The sequence below is a fragment of the Lissotriton vulgaris genome, chromosome 10 (genome assembly GCF_964263255.1).
Source record: "Lissotriton vulgaris chromosome 10, aLisVul1.2, whole genome shotgun sequence".
In the NCBI taxonomy this organism is placed as follows: domain Eukaryota; kingdom Metazoa; phylum Chordata; class Amphibia; order Caudata; family Salamandridae; genus Lissotriton; species Lissotriton vulgaris.
The window spans coordinates 236,062,561-236,078,732 of record NC_141698.1 but is presented as its reverse complement, the minus strand read 5'-3'; the positions used below and the strand labels follow the sequence as shown (position 1 = coordinate 236,078,732).

The window sequence follows — 16,172 nt, the reverse complement described above, 5'->3', positions numbered from 1 at the left end:
CTGAGGTCTGTACTAACAGCCCGCGGCTGTCCTCCTTTAGAGCAACCTCCCTCATTGAGGTCTCCGCCACGTTAGCCAAAATGAAAAGCGGCTCTCCTCTTGACCCAGCCCCGGCCAGATTATTAAAAGCTGCCGCCCCCAGCATAGCCACTACCATCAGGGATCTCATTAACATCTCCTTACGCCAAGGCACAGTGCCGCCCAACTGGAAAAATGCGGTTGTCAAAGCCCTGCTAAAAAAACCCCATCTGAATCCTGACGACATGTCTAACTATAGACCCATATCACTCCTTCCCTGCATCAGCAAGATGGCGGAGAAACTAGTTAATTCCCAACTCTCCCAATTCCTTGAGACCAACAAAATCCTGCGCCCATCTCAAACTGGCTTTCGGCCCGGCCAGGGCACGGACACAGCCCTCCTCTCCGTCATTGAGGAATCAAGGCGCATTCTGGATTCAGGAGGATCAGTGGCGGTGATCCTCCTGGACCTCAGTGCCGCCTTTGATACGGTGGATCACCGTGTCCTTCTACATCGCCTGGCCAGGGCAGGAATTGTGGGCTCAGCACACGCCTGGATTAACTCCTTCCTATCAGGCCGTTCATTTCAGGTGTGGGACGGCAACTCTCGCTCAGACCCCCTTCCACTCACATGTGGAGTCCCGCAGGGGTCCTCGCTTAGTCCCACCCTGTTTAATGTTTACATGGCCCCCCTGGAAGACATCGTGACCCCCTATGAGATCAAAATTGTCAACTACGCTGACGACACCCAACTTGTCGTCTCCCTCTCCCAGCTGGACAAACACCCAGACAGCCTGCGGAACTGCCTCCAGGACATCTACTCCTGGATGTGCGAATCTTCCCTAAAATTGAACGGTTCTAAAACCGAAATTATGCTTCTGGGCAACAAATGGTCATCAATTCCCGCCTCGGTGTGGCCGGACACCTTTGGTGAGATACCCACTCCAAAGACAGAAGTCAAAACGCTAGGCGTTTGGCTGGAACCAAGCCTCACCATGAAGACCCAGGCAACCAAGATCGCTGGAACATGCTTTGGTCTCCTGCGGTCAACCCGCAAAATTCTCCCTCTCCTTCCTCCGCTATCCAGGAAACTGCTGGTTCAAGGGCTCATCCTAGCCAGACTTGACTATAGCAACGCCGTCTACCTCGGTGCACCGGAGTTTACCTTAGCCAAACTCCAACGGGCACAAAACGCCGCGGCAAGGCTCATAATGGACCTCCCCCCTAGAGCCTCTGCCAAATCAGCCCTCAAGGCCCTGCACTGGCTCCCTGTCCGCCAGCGAGTTGAGTTTAAAGCAATGTGCACCAGTCACAAACTCATTAATGGTGCCGGCCCGGCCGCCCTGAAAGACCTTGTCGCCCCCTACAAAGCCCCTAGGTCACTGCGTTCGGACGACGAGCATTTGGCCATCGTCCCTAAATTTAAGAAGGCTCGGACCGGTGGCCGTCGCTTTTCGGTCAAAGCCTCCTCAGGCTGGAACGCACTGCCTCGCCACTTGCGTCTGGAACCCTGCCACGCCCTCTTCCGGAAAAAACTAAAAACTTTCTTATTCCCCAAATAGTCTTCCGGTCCCCCCTCCTCTTGGATATCACAGCTCTATAGCGCGGGGATGCCTCCGGGTCACCAGGCGCTTTATAAATTTATAAATAATAATAAATAAATAATCCCATGGGTCCTCCGGATGTGTGTCTTCTATGTCATGATTATCATCCCTGATGGGCGAATATATGTGAATAGGAAAATGTTGCCTTCCTCCGACTGTTTTGGTGAAGCCGGTAGAGGGTGGAGGAGGTGATGGCGGAGTTGGAGAGTTAGGGACAGGAACATGTAAAGGGCTAGTGCCCATGTCCTTTTTCTTCTTCCTAAGAGTCTCAATAGGAGTGTCAATATCCTCTTTGAAAGACAATTGTCTCTTAGAGGGTAGAGGCGTTGCCAGGTGAAGAATAATTGTCTTTGTTCCAGGCTAAATCAGTAATGTGTTTTACCTCGGATCGAATCACCCTTGCATAGTTTCGAAGATAGACTCTGTGGAGTTTTCGGTCCGAAGGTGTAATATTTTGGTGCTGGTGTGGTCGGACCTTAGCATTGTGTACTGTTTCGGTACTGAGATTATGGTCAAATATGTTGGTTCCAAGGCTGATTTTTTGGAAGTGGAGTCCCCTCCTACAGGCTGATGTTTCGTCACCGAACCCAAGGGCAGAGAATCCGAATAGGTGGTTTGGTGCAATCCATGGCTTTTGTGCAGTGGCGGCCCATGAGCAGTTGTATTGGGACAATTTTTTGGGCTTCAGATTAGGGGCAGGTGTACTCACGGTCCGAGGCTTTTCAGAAGACTCCAAGCTGACTGGATCTTGTTCTGTCACCCACTTAGATCAGTCTGGAGTCGTGAATAGAGACTGACTCCTCAGTGCTGGCTGGCATGTAAGAAGGGTGGTGAGGGTGGTGGGGATGGGGGGGAATTGGGGGGGGGGGGACAAAACTAAAAGTAAAAAAATAAGGAAACAAAAATAATCCCACTTACCTTCCTGGCGCGATGTCCTCCTTCTCCCTCGGGTCTTTATAGGCAGGATTCAGGAAACTGCAGTAACCAATCCTGGTGCTGCTCGTTGGAGATAGCAACCTCTCTCGATGCTCCCGAGGACACTGGAGCCCTAAGCTGTCTCTAACCCAGCTGCCTAAGACAGCTGGGTTAGAGAGGTTTAAAATGCGCATGTCTGGCTGGTTGCCGCAAGATGGCCAGTAAAAAAGACATGCACTTTAAACTTAAAGCTCCCTGCCCATCACTGCTTTCTGCTGCTGCCTGACTGGCAGCAGCAGAAATCAGAAAACGCTGCCCCCCCCCCCCCCCCCCCCCCCCCCAAAGCTCAGCTCGAGACGGGGTCTTTAACAAATAAAATGGTAATAAATTAACTTTATTACCATTTTATTTTCCTTTCTCTGGGGGAAGTCCTAATGGGGCGATGCTCCTCCGCCTTAATGGAAGAGTCGCCCCTGGGACTCGTCGTCTGTCGAGGCTGCTGCTCCTTCCTTGTCCGACTGGCCAAACGATGTCGGGTGTGTCGTCTAAGTGTCAGCGCTGCATTTCTAGGTGCTGTGCACGTCGGTCCAGAAGGGTTTTCTTAAACTGGAATGACATGTAGGCCTCACAGGTATCCTCCTGATGGTGGTGCAAGAAGCATAAATTACAGACCAAGTGTTGGTCAGTGTGAGGGTACTTCGAATAACACTTCAGTCAGAGGGGGAACAGAGTGTGGTCCATCAGCAGCCCATTTTTAGGTCGAGCATTCAAGACCTCTTGTATACTTTAGTATACCTCTTGCTTACTTGAATGTGGACACGAGTCGGACGTGCACTTTTTCAGTGTCAGATTTGTCCATGTGAGCGCGCTTTTGCTGCTGGCTGTTTGCTGTGAATGTCGGAATCTGACGCGCGCCTTGGGATTGGGTCACGCGCGTCAGAATCCGACTCTGCCATGCTCCGTAGGTTTCAGTTTCGTTTTGACCATCTGCACGACGCGACGCGACCGGGCACATAGTTAGTACCCAGCACTTTCCTTCAGTTGCAGGCGAGGATGCAGTGTCGCGAGACTTGCCGATACTCTCTGAGAATATCCTGATTCTCTCCGCCTAAAACAACAGGCCACACTCTGTTCCTGGAAGTTTCTTTGGGAAAACTGAGGTGCGCAGTGCCGGGATGCTCCCTTCTAGACCTCATTCGGGACAATGCACTCCGGTAAGCGTTCCATGAGCACACACAGGCCACAGCCGCTTTTTCAGTACGGCGGGCTGTGCCTAATAATGCTGGCGGTGAAAAAACAGGTGGTCGGGGCATGGCCTTTGTCCTGGGGGCTGCTCCAGGAGGCGTCGGGCTTGCTTTTCCCCGCTGAAGGGAGAGAGGGGCACGCAGTGTCTTATTTAGCTCCTTCAGGACACTGCTGGCAGGACGCTCCTCGCAGGGCACCGAGAGAAGGTGCACAAGTGGCGGGGTTTGCAGTTAGCAATTTTTCGGCAGCGCGTGGGGTGTCACGGGTAGGTTGCTGCGGGGGCCTGTGCAGAGGGACAGCGGCAGGGCCTTACCGCTGGACGTTAAAATCTTTGTCCGGATGTCTTCTGCCCGACTCCCCCTAATCGTGCTGGCAGCAGGTGTGATACAGGGTGACTCTGGCTCGCAGATAGCATCAGGGCGGCTTGTCGACCTTGAAGTTCCCGGGGCTGCTGCTTTGCATGCGTACCGCACAGGCCTTCCTAGCGCTGCGGGCTGTACTCTGCTTTTCCGGCGCTAGATGCATAGGTGCAGAAGTGTGTTCCACATATGCCACTGCAGTAAAGATAACAATGTTTGCTACGAGCCTAATTTGCACTTTATTATCCCGTCGCTGTCTCCTTTCCCAACACTTCCAGAAACTATTCAAACTTATCATACTCGCCCAGACTGCTTGGCTCCCTTCTTTTTCTGATAAAAAAAAGCGTGAATACATTACAATTAGCTTTAAGGCAATTTTACCCTTTCCGATAATCTAAAACATCTTTCGACAAAATGGAGTTGCTTTGTTTTTTTTTGCTTGCTTTGGTGCATTTAATAAATGTATTTATTTAAAAAAAAAATATGTTTACAATTTGCTGTTATGGAAATTGAAGTAGAGGATGTGGCATAATAGCCAAAGCCGCTGACTTTAGTGCTGGGGAACAAAGTCCGCATTTGGGGGTTAGCTCAACATCTTGTTTTGGCTACTGCATCATGATGTACACGTCATCACACTGGTGTCACTGGAGCGTCTTGACAGATACATGCACATGTGAGATGCTAACGCCAGATACATGCACATGTGAGATGCTAACGCCAGATACATGCACATGCGAGATGGGCATGTGCTTACTTTCTTTGTTTTTTGGGCGTTTTTCGGAAATGCCAATCGTCATTGGAAAACAAGCACTTTTTTTATTTTTGCTCATTCACAACAACATAGGCGAAACAATTGACATGCGTAGAGATCGAGTTGTGCCTTTGGCTAAACCTATTGCACTTGCCAATTATTCACATTACTGCTGCCAAGAAGGACTACGTGAAGTGTGATAAGTTCAGCCAGTTCAGCCCTTTTTTTATACAACAGCTCTTTGCATGCTGTGATTTATTAACCTAGACTTACGCTATTAACAGTGAAACTACAAGTCCCAGCATGCAGTGTGCTTTTGGCTGTTAAGCTAGACCTGGCTGAGACCTCATATGTGATATTGGGCAACATTGTAGCTGTGTTGACCTCAGAATCAAGGTGACGCATACAGTGTTAGTATGCAGATTACCACATATGAACACGAATTTTGCTTTATTGCCAAATTTAAGCACCCACAACTTCATCTTTGACTCTTCAATCTGGGTCACCCTCACACACCCTCTCACACCCTCACCCTCACACCCCCTCATCCTCACCCTCACACCCCCTCATCCTCACCCTCACCCTCACATCCCCTCATCCCCCTCACCCCCACACACCCTCACACCCCCTCAACCTCACATCCCCTCACCTACCCTCACACCCCCCACACCCTCTTGCACCCCTCACGCCCCCTCACCCTCACACACCCTCACCTCCCTCACTCATCCCCACAACCCACTCCCCTCACCCTCACGCCCACTCACCCTCACATCCCCTCACCCTCACACCCCCTCACCCTCACACTTCATCATCCTCACACCCCCTCATCCTCCCTCACACCCTCAGACCCCCTCACCCTCACTCACCCTCTCACCCACCCTTTCACCCTCACCCTCACACAACCTCTTCACCCACCCCTTCACCCTCACACACACCCTCACTCTCACACACGCCCTCACTCTCACACACACCCTTACCCTCACCCTCACACACCCTCACCCTCACCCTCTCACACCCCCTCACCCTCACCCTCTCACACCCCCTCACCCTCACCCTCTCACACCCCCTCACCCACTCACACCCCCTCACCCTTGCACGCCCTCACTCACACACTCGCACACTCACACACTCGCACGCTCACACACCCTCACTCTCACACACCCTCGCTCTCACACACCCTCGCTCTCACACACCCTCACTCTCACACACCCTCACTCTCACACACCCTCACTCTCACACACCCTCACTCTCACACCTTCACTCTCACACCTTCACTCTCACACATCCTCACTCTCACACACCCTCACCCTCTCACATACCTCTACCACTCTATCGCCCTCACTCTACCACTCTACCGCCCTCACTCTACCACCCTCACTCTACCACTCTCACTCTACCGCCCTCACTCACTCTACCGCCCTCACTCACTCTACCGCCCTCACTCACTCTACCGCCCTCACTCACTCTACCTATCTATCTATCGCCCTCCCTCGCTCTATCTATCTATCGCCCTCCCACGCTCTATCTATCTATCGCCCTCCCTCGCTCTATCTATCTATCTATCGCCCTCCCTCGTGCTATCTATCTATCTATCGCCCTCCCTCACTCTATCTATCGCCCTCCCTCACTCGATCTATCTATCGCCCTCCCTCACTCGATCTATCTATCGCCCTCCCTCTATATCGATAGCCCTCACCCCCTCTATCTATCGCCCTCACTCCCTCTATCTATCGCCCTCACTCACTCTATCGCCCTCACTCCCTCTATCTATCGCCCTCACTCACTCTATCTAGCGCACCACCACAGCATCATTCAGGGGTACCACAGCATCACTCAGCACCACCACAGCATCACTCAGGGGCACCACAGCATCACTCAGGGGCACCACAACATCAATATGCGCTACCACAGCATCACTGAACGCCACAGCATCACTCGTCGCCACCACAGTCAATCTGTGCAACCATTCAACATCAACTGGTTCAAATATGTTCTCTCAATGTTTCAAGCTTTATTACAAATGTCACAAAGATGTTAATATTTCACTTCTGTTCTTGGATTTTCGTCACAATAAAATACACTGAACATAATCCTCACAAAAGTTATTTACAAAAGTTTAAGCTATTGCCATTATAAATTACAATAACTTTTATTTAAGTATTATGTATTTAAAAAAATTAAAAGCCATTGTTATTTGTAATATCAATACATCTAAGTCACGTAAATATAAAACATGTTGCATTACAAATGCAATAGGTGTCACATTTGCAAAAGATAAAAGTATTGGCAATGTAAATGACAAAGCTATTAATTTCGCTATTTTTAAAACCAACATATAAATAAAAAATGTGTCATTTACAAGACCAATAGCTCAAACTTTCATAATGCGAGACCTATTGCATTGCAAATGCTTGTTTAGTTAAAGCTGTTCGATGTGAAAAAGGGTCCAGGCATGCTTGGTCCATAGGCCGCTGATGTGAGTCGAAGGGCATTATGTGCAAAATTGCACAAACAGCAACCATATGTCTTTTAGGAAAGCTTTGAAAACGCACTTGTTTGCCAAAACCTGCTGAACTACCCTGAGCTCGCGTTAAGTAATCAGTCACAAGCGCTGCGAGGCCTCCGGGTAGTTATGCGCTATACAAGGGCAATTTTCATTTCATTCATTTCAGAACGAAAGAGTGACTATGCAATTGGGACAATACAGTTGAGTAAGGGGATCTCCTGGCAAACCGAATGAAGCCAGAAATGATCTCGGTCCAGAGCGTAAGAGAGTATATCCCAACCCGTCGAATGAAAAACAATCTAACAATGGAGTCGATGCCCATGCAGAGTATTACTAAAAAGAGGAGTCACACAGACTTTACTTGAAAAACGTCTTTGAACAAAAACAACTTGCGATCTTCTGAGCTTAACATTAGAGGTGGACCAATGCTAAGCATGCTTTTCTACAGCCCCACTAGTTGAACCTGTAGGTGTGCTCCTTTTAAAGATGACTGGTTCAGTGACAGCTAGAAAAATTATCTAAACATCCACAGACAAACAGCCAACAGGGGCGGCTGGTCCATAGGGGCGCCGGGGCAGCGCCCCACAAAAGAAACTGCTCACTGCAGTTTGGGCAACAGGAATGTAAGCAGACGAATTGACAGCTTTCACAATTCGTCTGTTTACATTTCCGGCCGGCCGGTGCTTCAGGGGTTAAAGTGCGCATGTCTCCTGCTCTCTCCTGCGCACGCAGGTGAGAGCAGGCTTCCAGAAGATGGTCTAACTGCGCATGTGAGTGAGGAGCGTTGCCCCTCACTCACATTCACACACCATTAGGATGCTGCGCATGCCCAGTATAGTGCATGCGTCTGTAGATAGGTTCCTGCCCGGGCGGTGATGCGTTTTGCGCAAAGTCGCCCCATGCCCTATCAAATGCCAGGATACGAGGAAACAAGGGTCCGCCGCCCGCCCACCCCCGTCGCATTCGGTCTCCTGATTTGGCGCCGTTAGTATTTCCTGTTGAGCGTTGCAAAGGAGACGTGGGACCGAAGAAGATGCCTCATGCCTGATAAGTTTAATTCATTGCATTAAAATGTAACCCACCCCTCTCCGCGCGGTTACCCCCTTTCCCCCCAGCCCCCTGATTCATGCCGGCCGTGACTGGAGTTGTTCCACCGGCCGGGACTGCCCCATATAACAATTGTGGCCTTATATTACTGTGTAGAAAACCCGCCCGCACTTCCCAGAACACAGAGATAAGAAGCCCCAGGCAGATGACAAAAAGATTTCACTTAGAACAGAGGAAGACAGTCTGTAAAAGTATGAAAACCGAAATAAACATACATTTTCCTGTGCAGAAAACGTTTTTCACTAAACTCTTAAACACACTGAATGAAGTAACAATGCAGTCATTTGACAGGTGTAATGATAACATAAGATCCCCTCTACTAATTATAATTCCAATATTGTCGTTTATTAAGCAATTTAATACCCACAACATATCGGTTTGCCCTCATGCATGAATGAATGATGGATGCAGGATGGATGGGTGGGTGGGTGGATGCATGATGAATGATGGATGCAGGATGGATGGATGCATGGGTGGATGCATGAATGAATGATGGATGCAGGATGGATGGGTGGATGGATGGATGGATGGGTGCATGAATGAATGATGGATGCAGGATGGATGAGTGGATGGATGGATGGATGGGTGGATGGATGGGTGGATGGATGGATGGGTGCATGAATGAATGATGGATGCAGGATGGATGGGTGGATGGATGGGTGGGTGGATGCATGAATGAATGATGGATGCATGATGGATGCAGAATTGGTGGATGTATGGGTGGATGGATGGGTGGATGCATGAATGAATGATGGATGCAGGATGGATGGGTGGGTGGGTGGATGCATGAATGAATGATGGATGCAGGATGGATGGGTGGGTGGATGCATGAATGAATGATGGATGCAGGATGGATGGGTGGATGGATGGGTGGATGCATGAATGAATGATGAATGAATGATGGATGGGTGGATGGATGGGTGGATGCATGAATGATGGATGCAGGATGGATGGGTGGATGATGGATGCAGGGTGGATGGATGGGTGGATGGATGGGTGGATGCATGAATGAATGATGGATGCAGGATGGATGCAGGATGGGTGGATGGATGGGTGGATGCATGAATGAATGATGGATGCAGGATGGATGCAGGATGGATGGGTGGGTGGATGGATGGGTGGATGCATGAATGGATGCAGGATGGATGATGGGTGGGTGGATGGATGGGTGGATGGATGGGTGGATGGATGGGTGAATGATGTATGGATGCAGGATGGGTGGGTGGGTGGATGGATGGGTGGATGCATGAATGATGTATGGATGGATGCAAGGTGGTTCGGGCTCGCTCGCTGCGGTGCAATATGCAAATTAGTTTACGCCTCACCACTTTCAAATGTCACCAGCCGCCCCTGGCAGCCAAAGGTGCTTGTTCTGAAGGAGGAGCCAAGAAAAGGGGATTTAATCTGGATAAAATTACTGTGTGCCATCACATGACTTCTCTTTACTTGCTGCACTTGATGCTGGCAAATAACTACGAGTTGGAGGCTGGGGTGAGTACTACGCTCTCCATTTTGCCCTGTGGTCTGTTTGGTGTGGTGTAGTTTTTCTGGCGCTATTTCCTTCCCTAATTGATGCTGACAGCACCTGTTAGTTAATTTAAATGATAAAAAGTAGAAACGACAACAGTTCCATAATCACATATTTTACTGCTAAATTCATAAAATTTGGACTTCTTAGGAGTAGAAAAGTTAGAAATTAATATGAGTGCACAAACTGCCTCTGAGTTAGACTACACTGCTTCTTCTCCAAAGCAATTCATTTTGGACAACTTTTAACCTTTAGGCTCAAAACAAATAATGCTGAAAATTTAAATGTTCACAGTCCCTCAAACATCTGTTACCCTACAAGTTTTCAAATATGGCAGATTTTATCAGTGCGTCATTAGTCATCTGCAAGTTCTTTAGGAACAATTCGTTTTTAGAATTGTGCTCCTCAGTAGCAGGTCCCTGGCCTCAACCGTTTCAGAAATGTAGCTAGTAATTCCAAACTTGTACCTCACTCGTACTGGAACATGTTGATGTTACAGCTCCAGACATATAATGGTTTTACATTGTGATTAGACTAAGACAATTTATTCAAGTTCCTATCTAGAACTTGTTGAGGCTTATAACAGGGTAGGAACCATCAGTCCCTTGGGTGTCCCAGTTGACTGGAAACCAGGAGCAACCCTTCACCACTCCTACTAAGATTGAGACCGGATAGGTCATTAACTAGTTAGTATCACCTAACTTCATCCCATGGAACACCAATACCCAGAGGATACTGTGCAAGCAGGCCTTTGATAAACGGTAAAGAGTGAAACTGGAGCGGGCCCCATGTTCTGCTTTTTTAATGTGGTTTATTCATGGGATTGCTGGACATTTATAGAGTTTCTAATGAAATGAGTTGCCTAACTATTTACCCAGAGCCACTATAGCAAGACAGATACTTTGTATCAGTCTGTCTGTCAACTCTGCTCCACAGTTTGCAAGCTGTAAACACATTGTCTAAGAGATGTAGATGAGCCCAAATGTTTCCCTGAAGGTTTCAGAGAACACATAAATGGACATTGACAGAATAAAACTGACCTAATCATCAACATTAAATGTAAGCCTGGCACTAACAAAACGTTTTGGGTTGCAGCTAGGCCCCAGAAAATATTTTTGGATGTATCAGTTTTAAATGATCTATTAAACCTACCTGCAAATAAAGTTGTATACTTGATATTAGCTACAGCACTAATTTGACAGAGTGTTTTTATTGTTTCTATGCCATATGAAATCTCAGTTTCTAACTCCTAGCCTCACCTAGGGTAAGCCTTGACTGAGCGTCTTCTCTAAACCTGGAAAGTCAAGCTGCAGAGTTGAGCCGCTGGATGGAATAACCACATCCTGAGACAACAACTGTAAACAGGTACTTACCACATATACTTCCCAGTAAGAATAAATTGCAACAGAACCCCAAAGAATGCCTTACACCCTCTGGTGTACTTTATTTGGACCCCTTCCAGTATTGCCTACACTACAGCTCTACCCTTTTCCTTGTTCTCGCATCTATGTTTTTCTGGTTTATTTATTCCTACTCAGGCTTTATCCTTTACCATATGAATTCTCATTTGAAGTAGTCCCTTACCTGAAGCAGATCCCGTCCAGTGGTGTTGAGTTTCGGAACAACATTACCAAGAGAGTTTGTAGCAGGGTACATGGGGTATGGCTGAAAAGGGAGGGAGAAAAGAAATGTTGAATTCACAATAGTGGGCATTCTTAAGAAGGTCATAAAACGTAGGCATTTATTGTATAATTACATCTCTCAGGCTATAACTGGTCAATAGTAACTGCATGATGCAATCAGTAGTTTGCTTAACGTTCGCTATTACAGAATTTGGACGCAATTGCAAAACGTCATGTTAATAATGATGCAGTTTACCTGCCATTGTTCTAGAGCAGTGGCTCTTGACCCATTATCGTCTGTGTACTCCCCTTAATCATTACTGGAAACCCAGGACCCCCACTAAGGGCCTCATGTAGGTAAATAATATTTACCGATTCGTAAATACCGAATTTTACCGATTACCTGTATTTACTGAATCGGTAATTACCGATTCGGTATTTGCCATTCATTCCTATGGGCCTGGAGGCCCATAGGAATGAATGTCAATTACCAATTCGGTAAATACTGATTCGGTAAAATTGGGAAAAAGTCAAGGGTGGCAGGGTGTCACTTTGTCACCATGTTGCCCCCCTGATTAGTGCTAGTGTGCACATGTGGCACACATACATGCCCAAAGGGCTTGTATGTCTGTCACATGGCACATGTGTAAATGCACATATTTGCATTTAAATAGGAATTTGTTATTTACCACCAACTAATAGTTGGTGGTAAATAACGAATCCTTTAAGCCCAGAAGCACTGTTTGAAGTGCTTCCTACATTTCATTTACCGAATCGGTAAATGATGATTCGGTAACTACCTAATCGGAAAATACTGATTTGTTATTTATCGAATCGGTAAATATGCCCCTACATAGGAAAAGTCTATTACCGGTCAGTAATGTATTTAATTCATAAACAAATATACAAATCAACATTTTTACTTTAACAGGAAGGTTAAGGTTTTTCTAAATTGAACGAAGCAACCCAACTGTATTCTGTTGATGCATTTGCACAGCTCCCATTTTTTTTTTTTTTTTTTTTTTTAAATATATTTTTATTGCAGGAATCAGTAAAACAATACAGTAGCGACCAGTATCATACTATAAACAACTTATACAAGGTATAGCCCACCGACCCCCTTCCATAACGTTGCTATACAGCCAATCAGCCCATATCCCTGGGGTTGGGCGGCAAATGCAGCTGGGGTCAGTAGGATGCTGGAGCTGGTCCGGATAACACACTGTCCGTCATCTGCTTTTCTAAACAAACCCAAAATCTCAAAAGAAACCCCCCCCTCAAAATTCCCAATTACTGTGAACCCCCCCCCTCCCCCCCCCCCCACCATCAGCGCCAGGGAGCTCATCAACATAGAATCCACTGCTTGACCCACGGGGAAGGTAATAGTGCTGTCAATGCTAATGTTTAACGGGACTCGGGTCGAGTTGCTTCTTCACTTTCGGAGTCGCTGGGGGTACCATAATCTCTGAGGGCCTGCACCAGCGTTTCCCATTCTAACGCGGCCTCCTGCGCCTTCTCATTGCCCTGCCTCCAAGCCAACTGATATCGCAGCGCGCTCTCACCCGCCGCCCATTTCAAAAGCTCACTGTGCCATCTGCTGCCTGTAGGACCAGCTCGTGCCTTCCAGTTCCTGGTCACCTCTCGCTTAGCAAGTAGGAGCCCCAGGTCGATAAATTTACTGGTGATTTTATTCCGGGGGGTATGGGGGAACCAGTGCAAGAGCCCTACCGCCACATCGAATGATAAGTGCCTCCCCGTCACCTCTTCCAAAGTCGTCGCCACCTCCTGCCAGTAGGACGTCAGTCCTGGACAGGCCCATAGCATGTGTAGGAGGTCCGCCTCCTGAGCCGGGCACCTAGGGCATTCCGCCGAAGCCGTGGCAAAATAACGCCTGATCTTTACCGGGGTCAGGTACGCTCTATGGAGAACATAATAGTGGACCAGTTGGAAACGGGCGCTACGTGTACCCTTCCAGGCACGCCTCACCAGCTGGGACCAGGTCGTCTCCGGGATCTCCCTACCAATGTCCTCTTCCCAGCGGGACTTCAGTGTGGCGAGAGGAACCAACCCCTCGGCAATCAACCTGCCGTAGAGGCAAGTGACCGCCTTCACCGTGCCCGCCGACATCATTACGTACTGGCACACCTGAGACAATTGAGGTTCCTCTAGCCCGTTTTGCCAGTGCGCCTGGATCGCTCGCACAATGGCCGAGTGCAGCAGAAAGTCGCCCCGGGGGATCCCAAAGCGGTCAATGAGATCCTGAAAGGACAGGAGCGCTCCGTCCTCGTACAGGTCCCCGACGAGCTGTAAACCGGAATCCTCCCAGTCCGCCAGTCGTGACCAATCTCCTCCGTGGGGGAGGGCCGTCAGCATCCCCAATGGTATTTCAGGCGCATATGGCGTCCGTAGGCGACCTCTGTTATGAGCCCGATTCCAACAGAGTCGGATAGTCCGCTCCTCCATCGACAGGTCCCGTAGGACTAAGCGCTGTCGCAGCGCGATAAAGGAGAGGACGTGCCTGGCCATACCCGTCCCTCTACCGTCCTCCGGGCCTCTGAACTCCCTGGCTATCTCCTGGGTGTAGGTCTGGAGCTGCGCCACTAGGTAATACTTCTCGAAGTCCGGCACAGCGAGCCCCCCCTCGTCCCTCGGCCTCATCAGGGTATTGAGGGCCACCCGCCGCCGGCCCGTTCCCCAAAGGAACCCGACCACCATAGAACGCAAGCGACGAAACGTGGCCGGTGGGACCCAGATCGGCAAAGTCCGAAAGTAATACAATAGTCGGGGGAGCGCCACCATTTTGAGCAGGGCGATGCGTCCCGCCACGGAGAGCGGCAGCGTGGCCCAAAAGTCCATGCTACCTCGGAGTGCTCGCATGCAACGGGCAATGTTTCCATCTAGGAGGTCGGGTTGGTCGTGGTACACAAATACCCCAAGGTATTTAAAGCAGTCGGGCTCCCATCTGATCTCCTTACTTAGCGCAGGAGTGGGGGTACCCCTACGCATCGGGAAGAGGCAGGTCTTAGACCAATTCACTTGGAGGCCTGAGACCGCTCCGAACTCCGTTAGCGCTAATTCCGCTCCCCGCAACGCGTCGACCGGATCCTCCAGGAAGAGCAACAGGTCGTCCGCATAGAGCGAGACGTAATGCGGGCCCGCCGCTGTCCATAAGCCCGTATAGTGGGCTCCCGAGCGAAGATGCATCGCTAGTGGCTCTACCGCTAGTGCAAAAAGAAGCGGGGATAAGGAGCACCCCTGCCGCGTGCCACGCTCCACCGGATATCGCGATGAAATCAAAGGGCCCGATCTAACCCTGGCCGAAGCGGAAGCGTAGAGGACTGCTGTCCATTTGACAAATCCCTCCCCGAGGCCGAATTTCCGTAATACCGTGCATAGGTAGTCCCACTCCAGGCTATCAAAAGCCTTCTCCAGGTCCACCGACAAGACTACCGGGGACGGGGCATCCACGAATGGTTCCCCAAGCAAGCGGAACAACCTTCGGATGTTCATAGTCGTATTCCGCCGCGGGATGAAACCGGCTTGGTCTTCATGCACTAGGGAACTCATATGTCCCAGCAGCCTCGAGGCCAAGATGCTGCTCAATATTTTGTAGTCCACCGTCAGCATTGAAAGGGGACGGTAGGACCCCGGGTCAGACGAGTCTCGGCCTGGTTTGAGGAGAGGAACCACCAACGCCTCACACATCGAGCCAGGGAGACGACCCAACCTCTTCGCCTCCCTGTAGACCACCAGTAATCGAGGGGCCAAGAGGTCAGCGTAAGCTGCATAGAACTCCACCGGAAGGCCATCTAGGCCCGGGGTCTTGTTCCTCGCCATCCGTTTGATGGCCCCGCGGATCTCCCCCAAGTCGATGTCAGAACCCAGGGTTTCCGCCACTTCCTGTCCTACTGTGCGGAGTTCCAGTGGGCTAAGATAGTTATCAAGCCGGTCTGGGTCACGTGCGGAGCGACTGCGGTATAAACTTTCGTAGTAATGCCGGAAGCAACTAAGAATCTCCGGTTGGGTGCACACCTCGGTCCCATCCGCCCCACGCATTTTTGTCGTCGTTTGGGACTGGCGCGTAGGGTTGGCCAACCACGCCAGTAACGCGCTCGACCTGTCGCCCTCCGCAATAGACCGGACCGTATAGGCCTTATAATCGAAACAGCGGAGCCGTTCGACCTCCACCGCTACCTTCTCCCTCGCCTCTACCGTTTGTGTTTGCAATTCTGGGTGTCCGGGGCGGCTAATTTCGAGCTCGCGGAGTGCCCGGTCCGCTGTGTCTAAGTCAGCCAGGATAACACGCCGCATGCCCACCTTCTTAGAGATACAGTAGCCCCTCACCACCACCTTGAAAGCGTCCCATTCGAACGCCCTAGTACTCGCGGAGCCGCCGTTGGACGCAAAATAATCCGTGATTCTCTCCCCTAGGTCCGCCTTGAAGACACTGTCCTCGAGGATCTCGGGGCGCATCTTCCAGGTGGGTACTGCCGGCGTCCCAGGGAACCAGCGAACGT

General features: G+C 49.8%; 1 protein-coding gene across 1 annotated transcript in view; it reads right to left on the bottom strand.

The window, feature by feature from the left end:
• Positions 1 to 16,172, bottom strand: part of CDK5 (cyclin dependent kinase 5) — a 617,240-nt gene that overhangs the window by 142,362 nt on the left and 458,706 nt on the right. Inside the window, exon 11 of the mRNA XM_086940921.1 lies at positions 11,618 to 11,698. Within this exon, the coding sequence (XP_086797047.1) occupies positions 11,618 to 11,698 (81 nt within the window). The remainder of the gene's footprint in view (positions 1 to 11,617; positions 11,699 to 16,172) is intronic.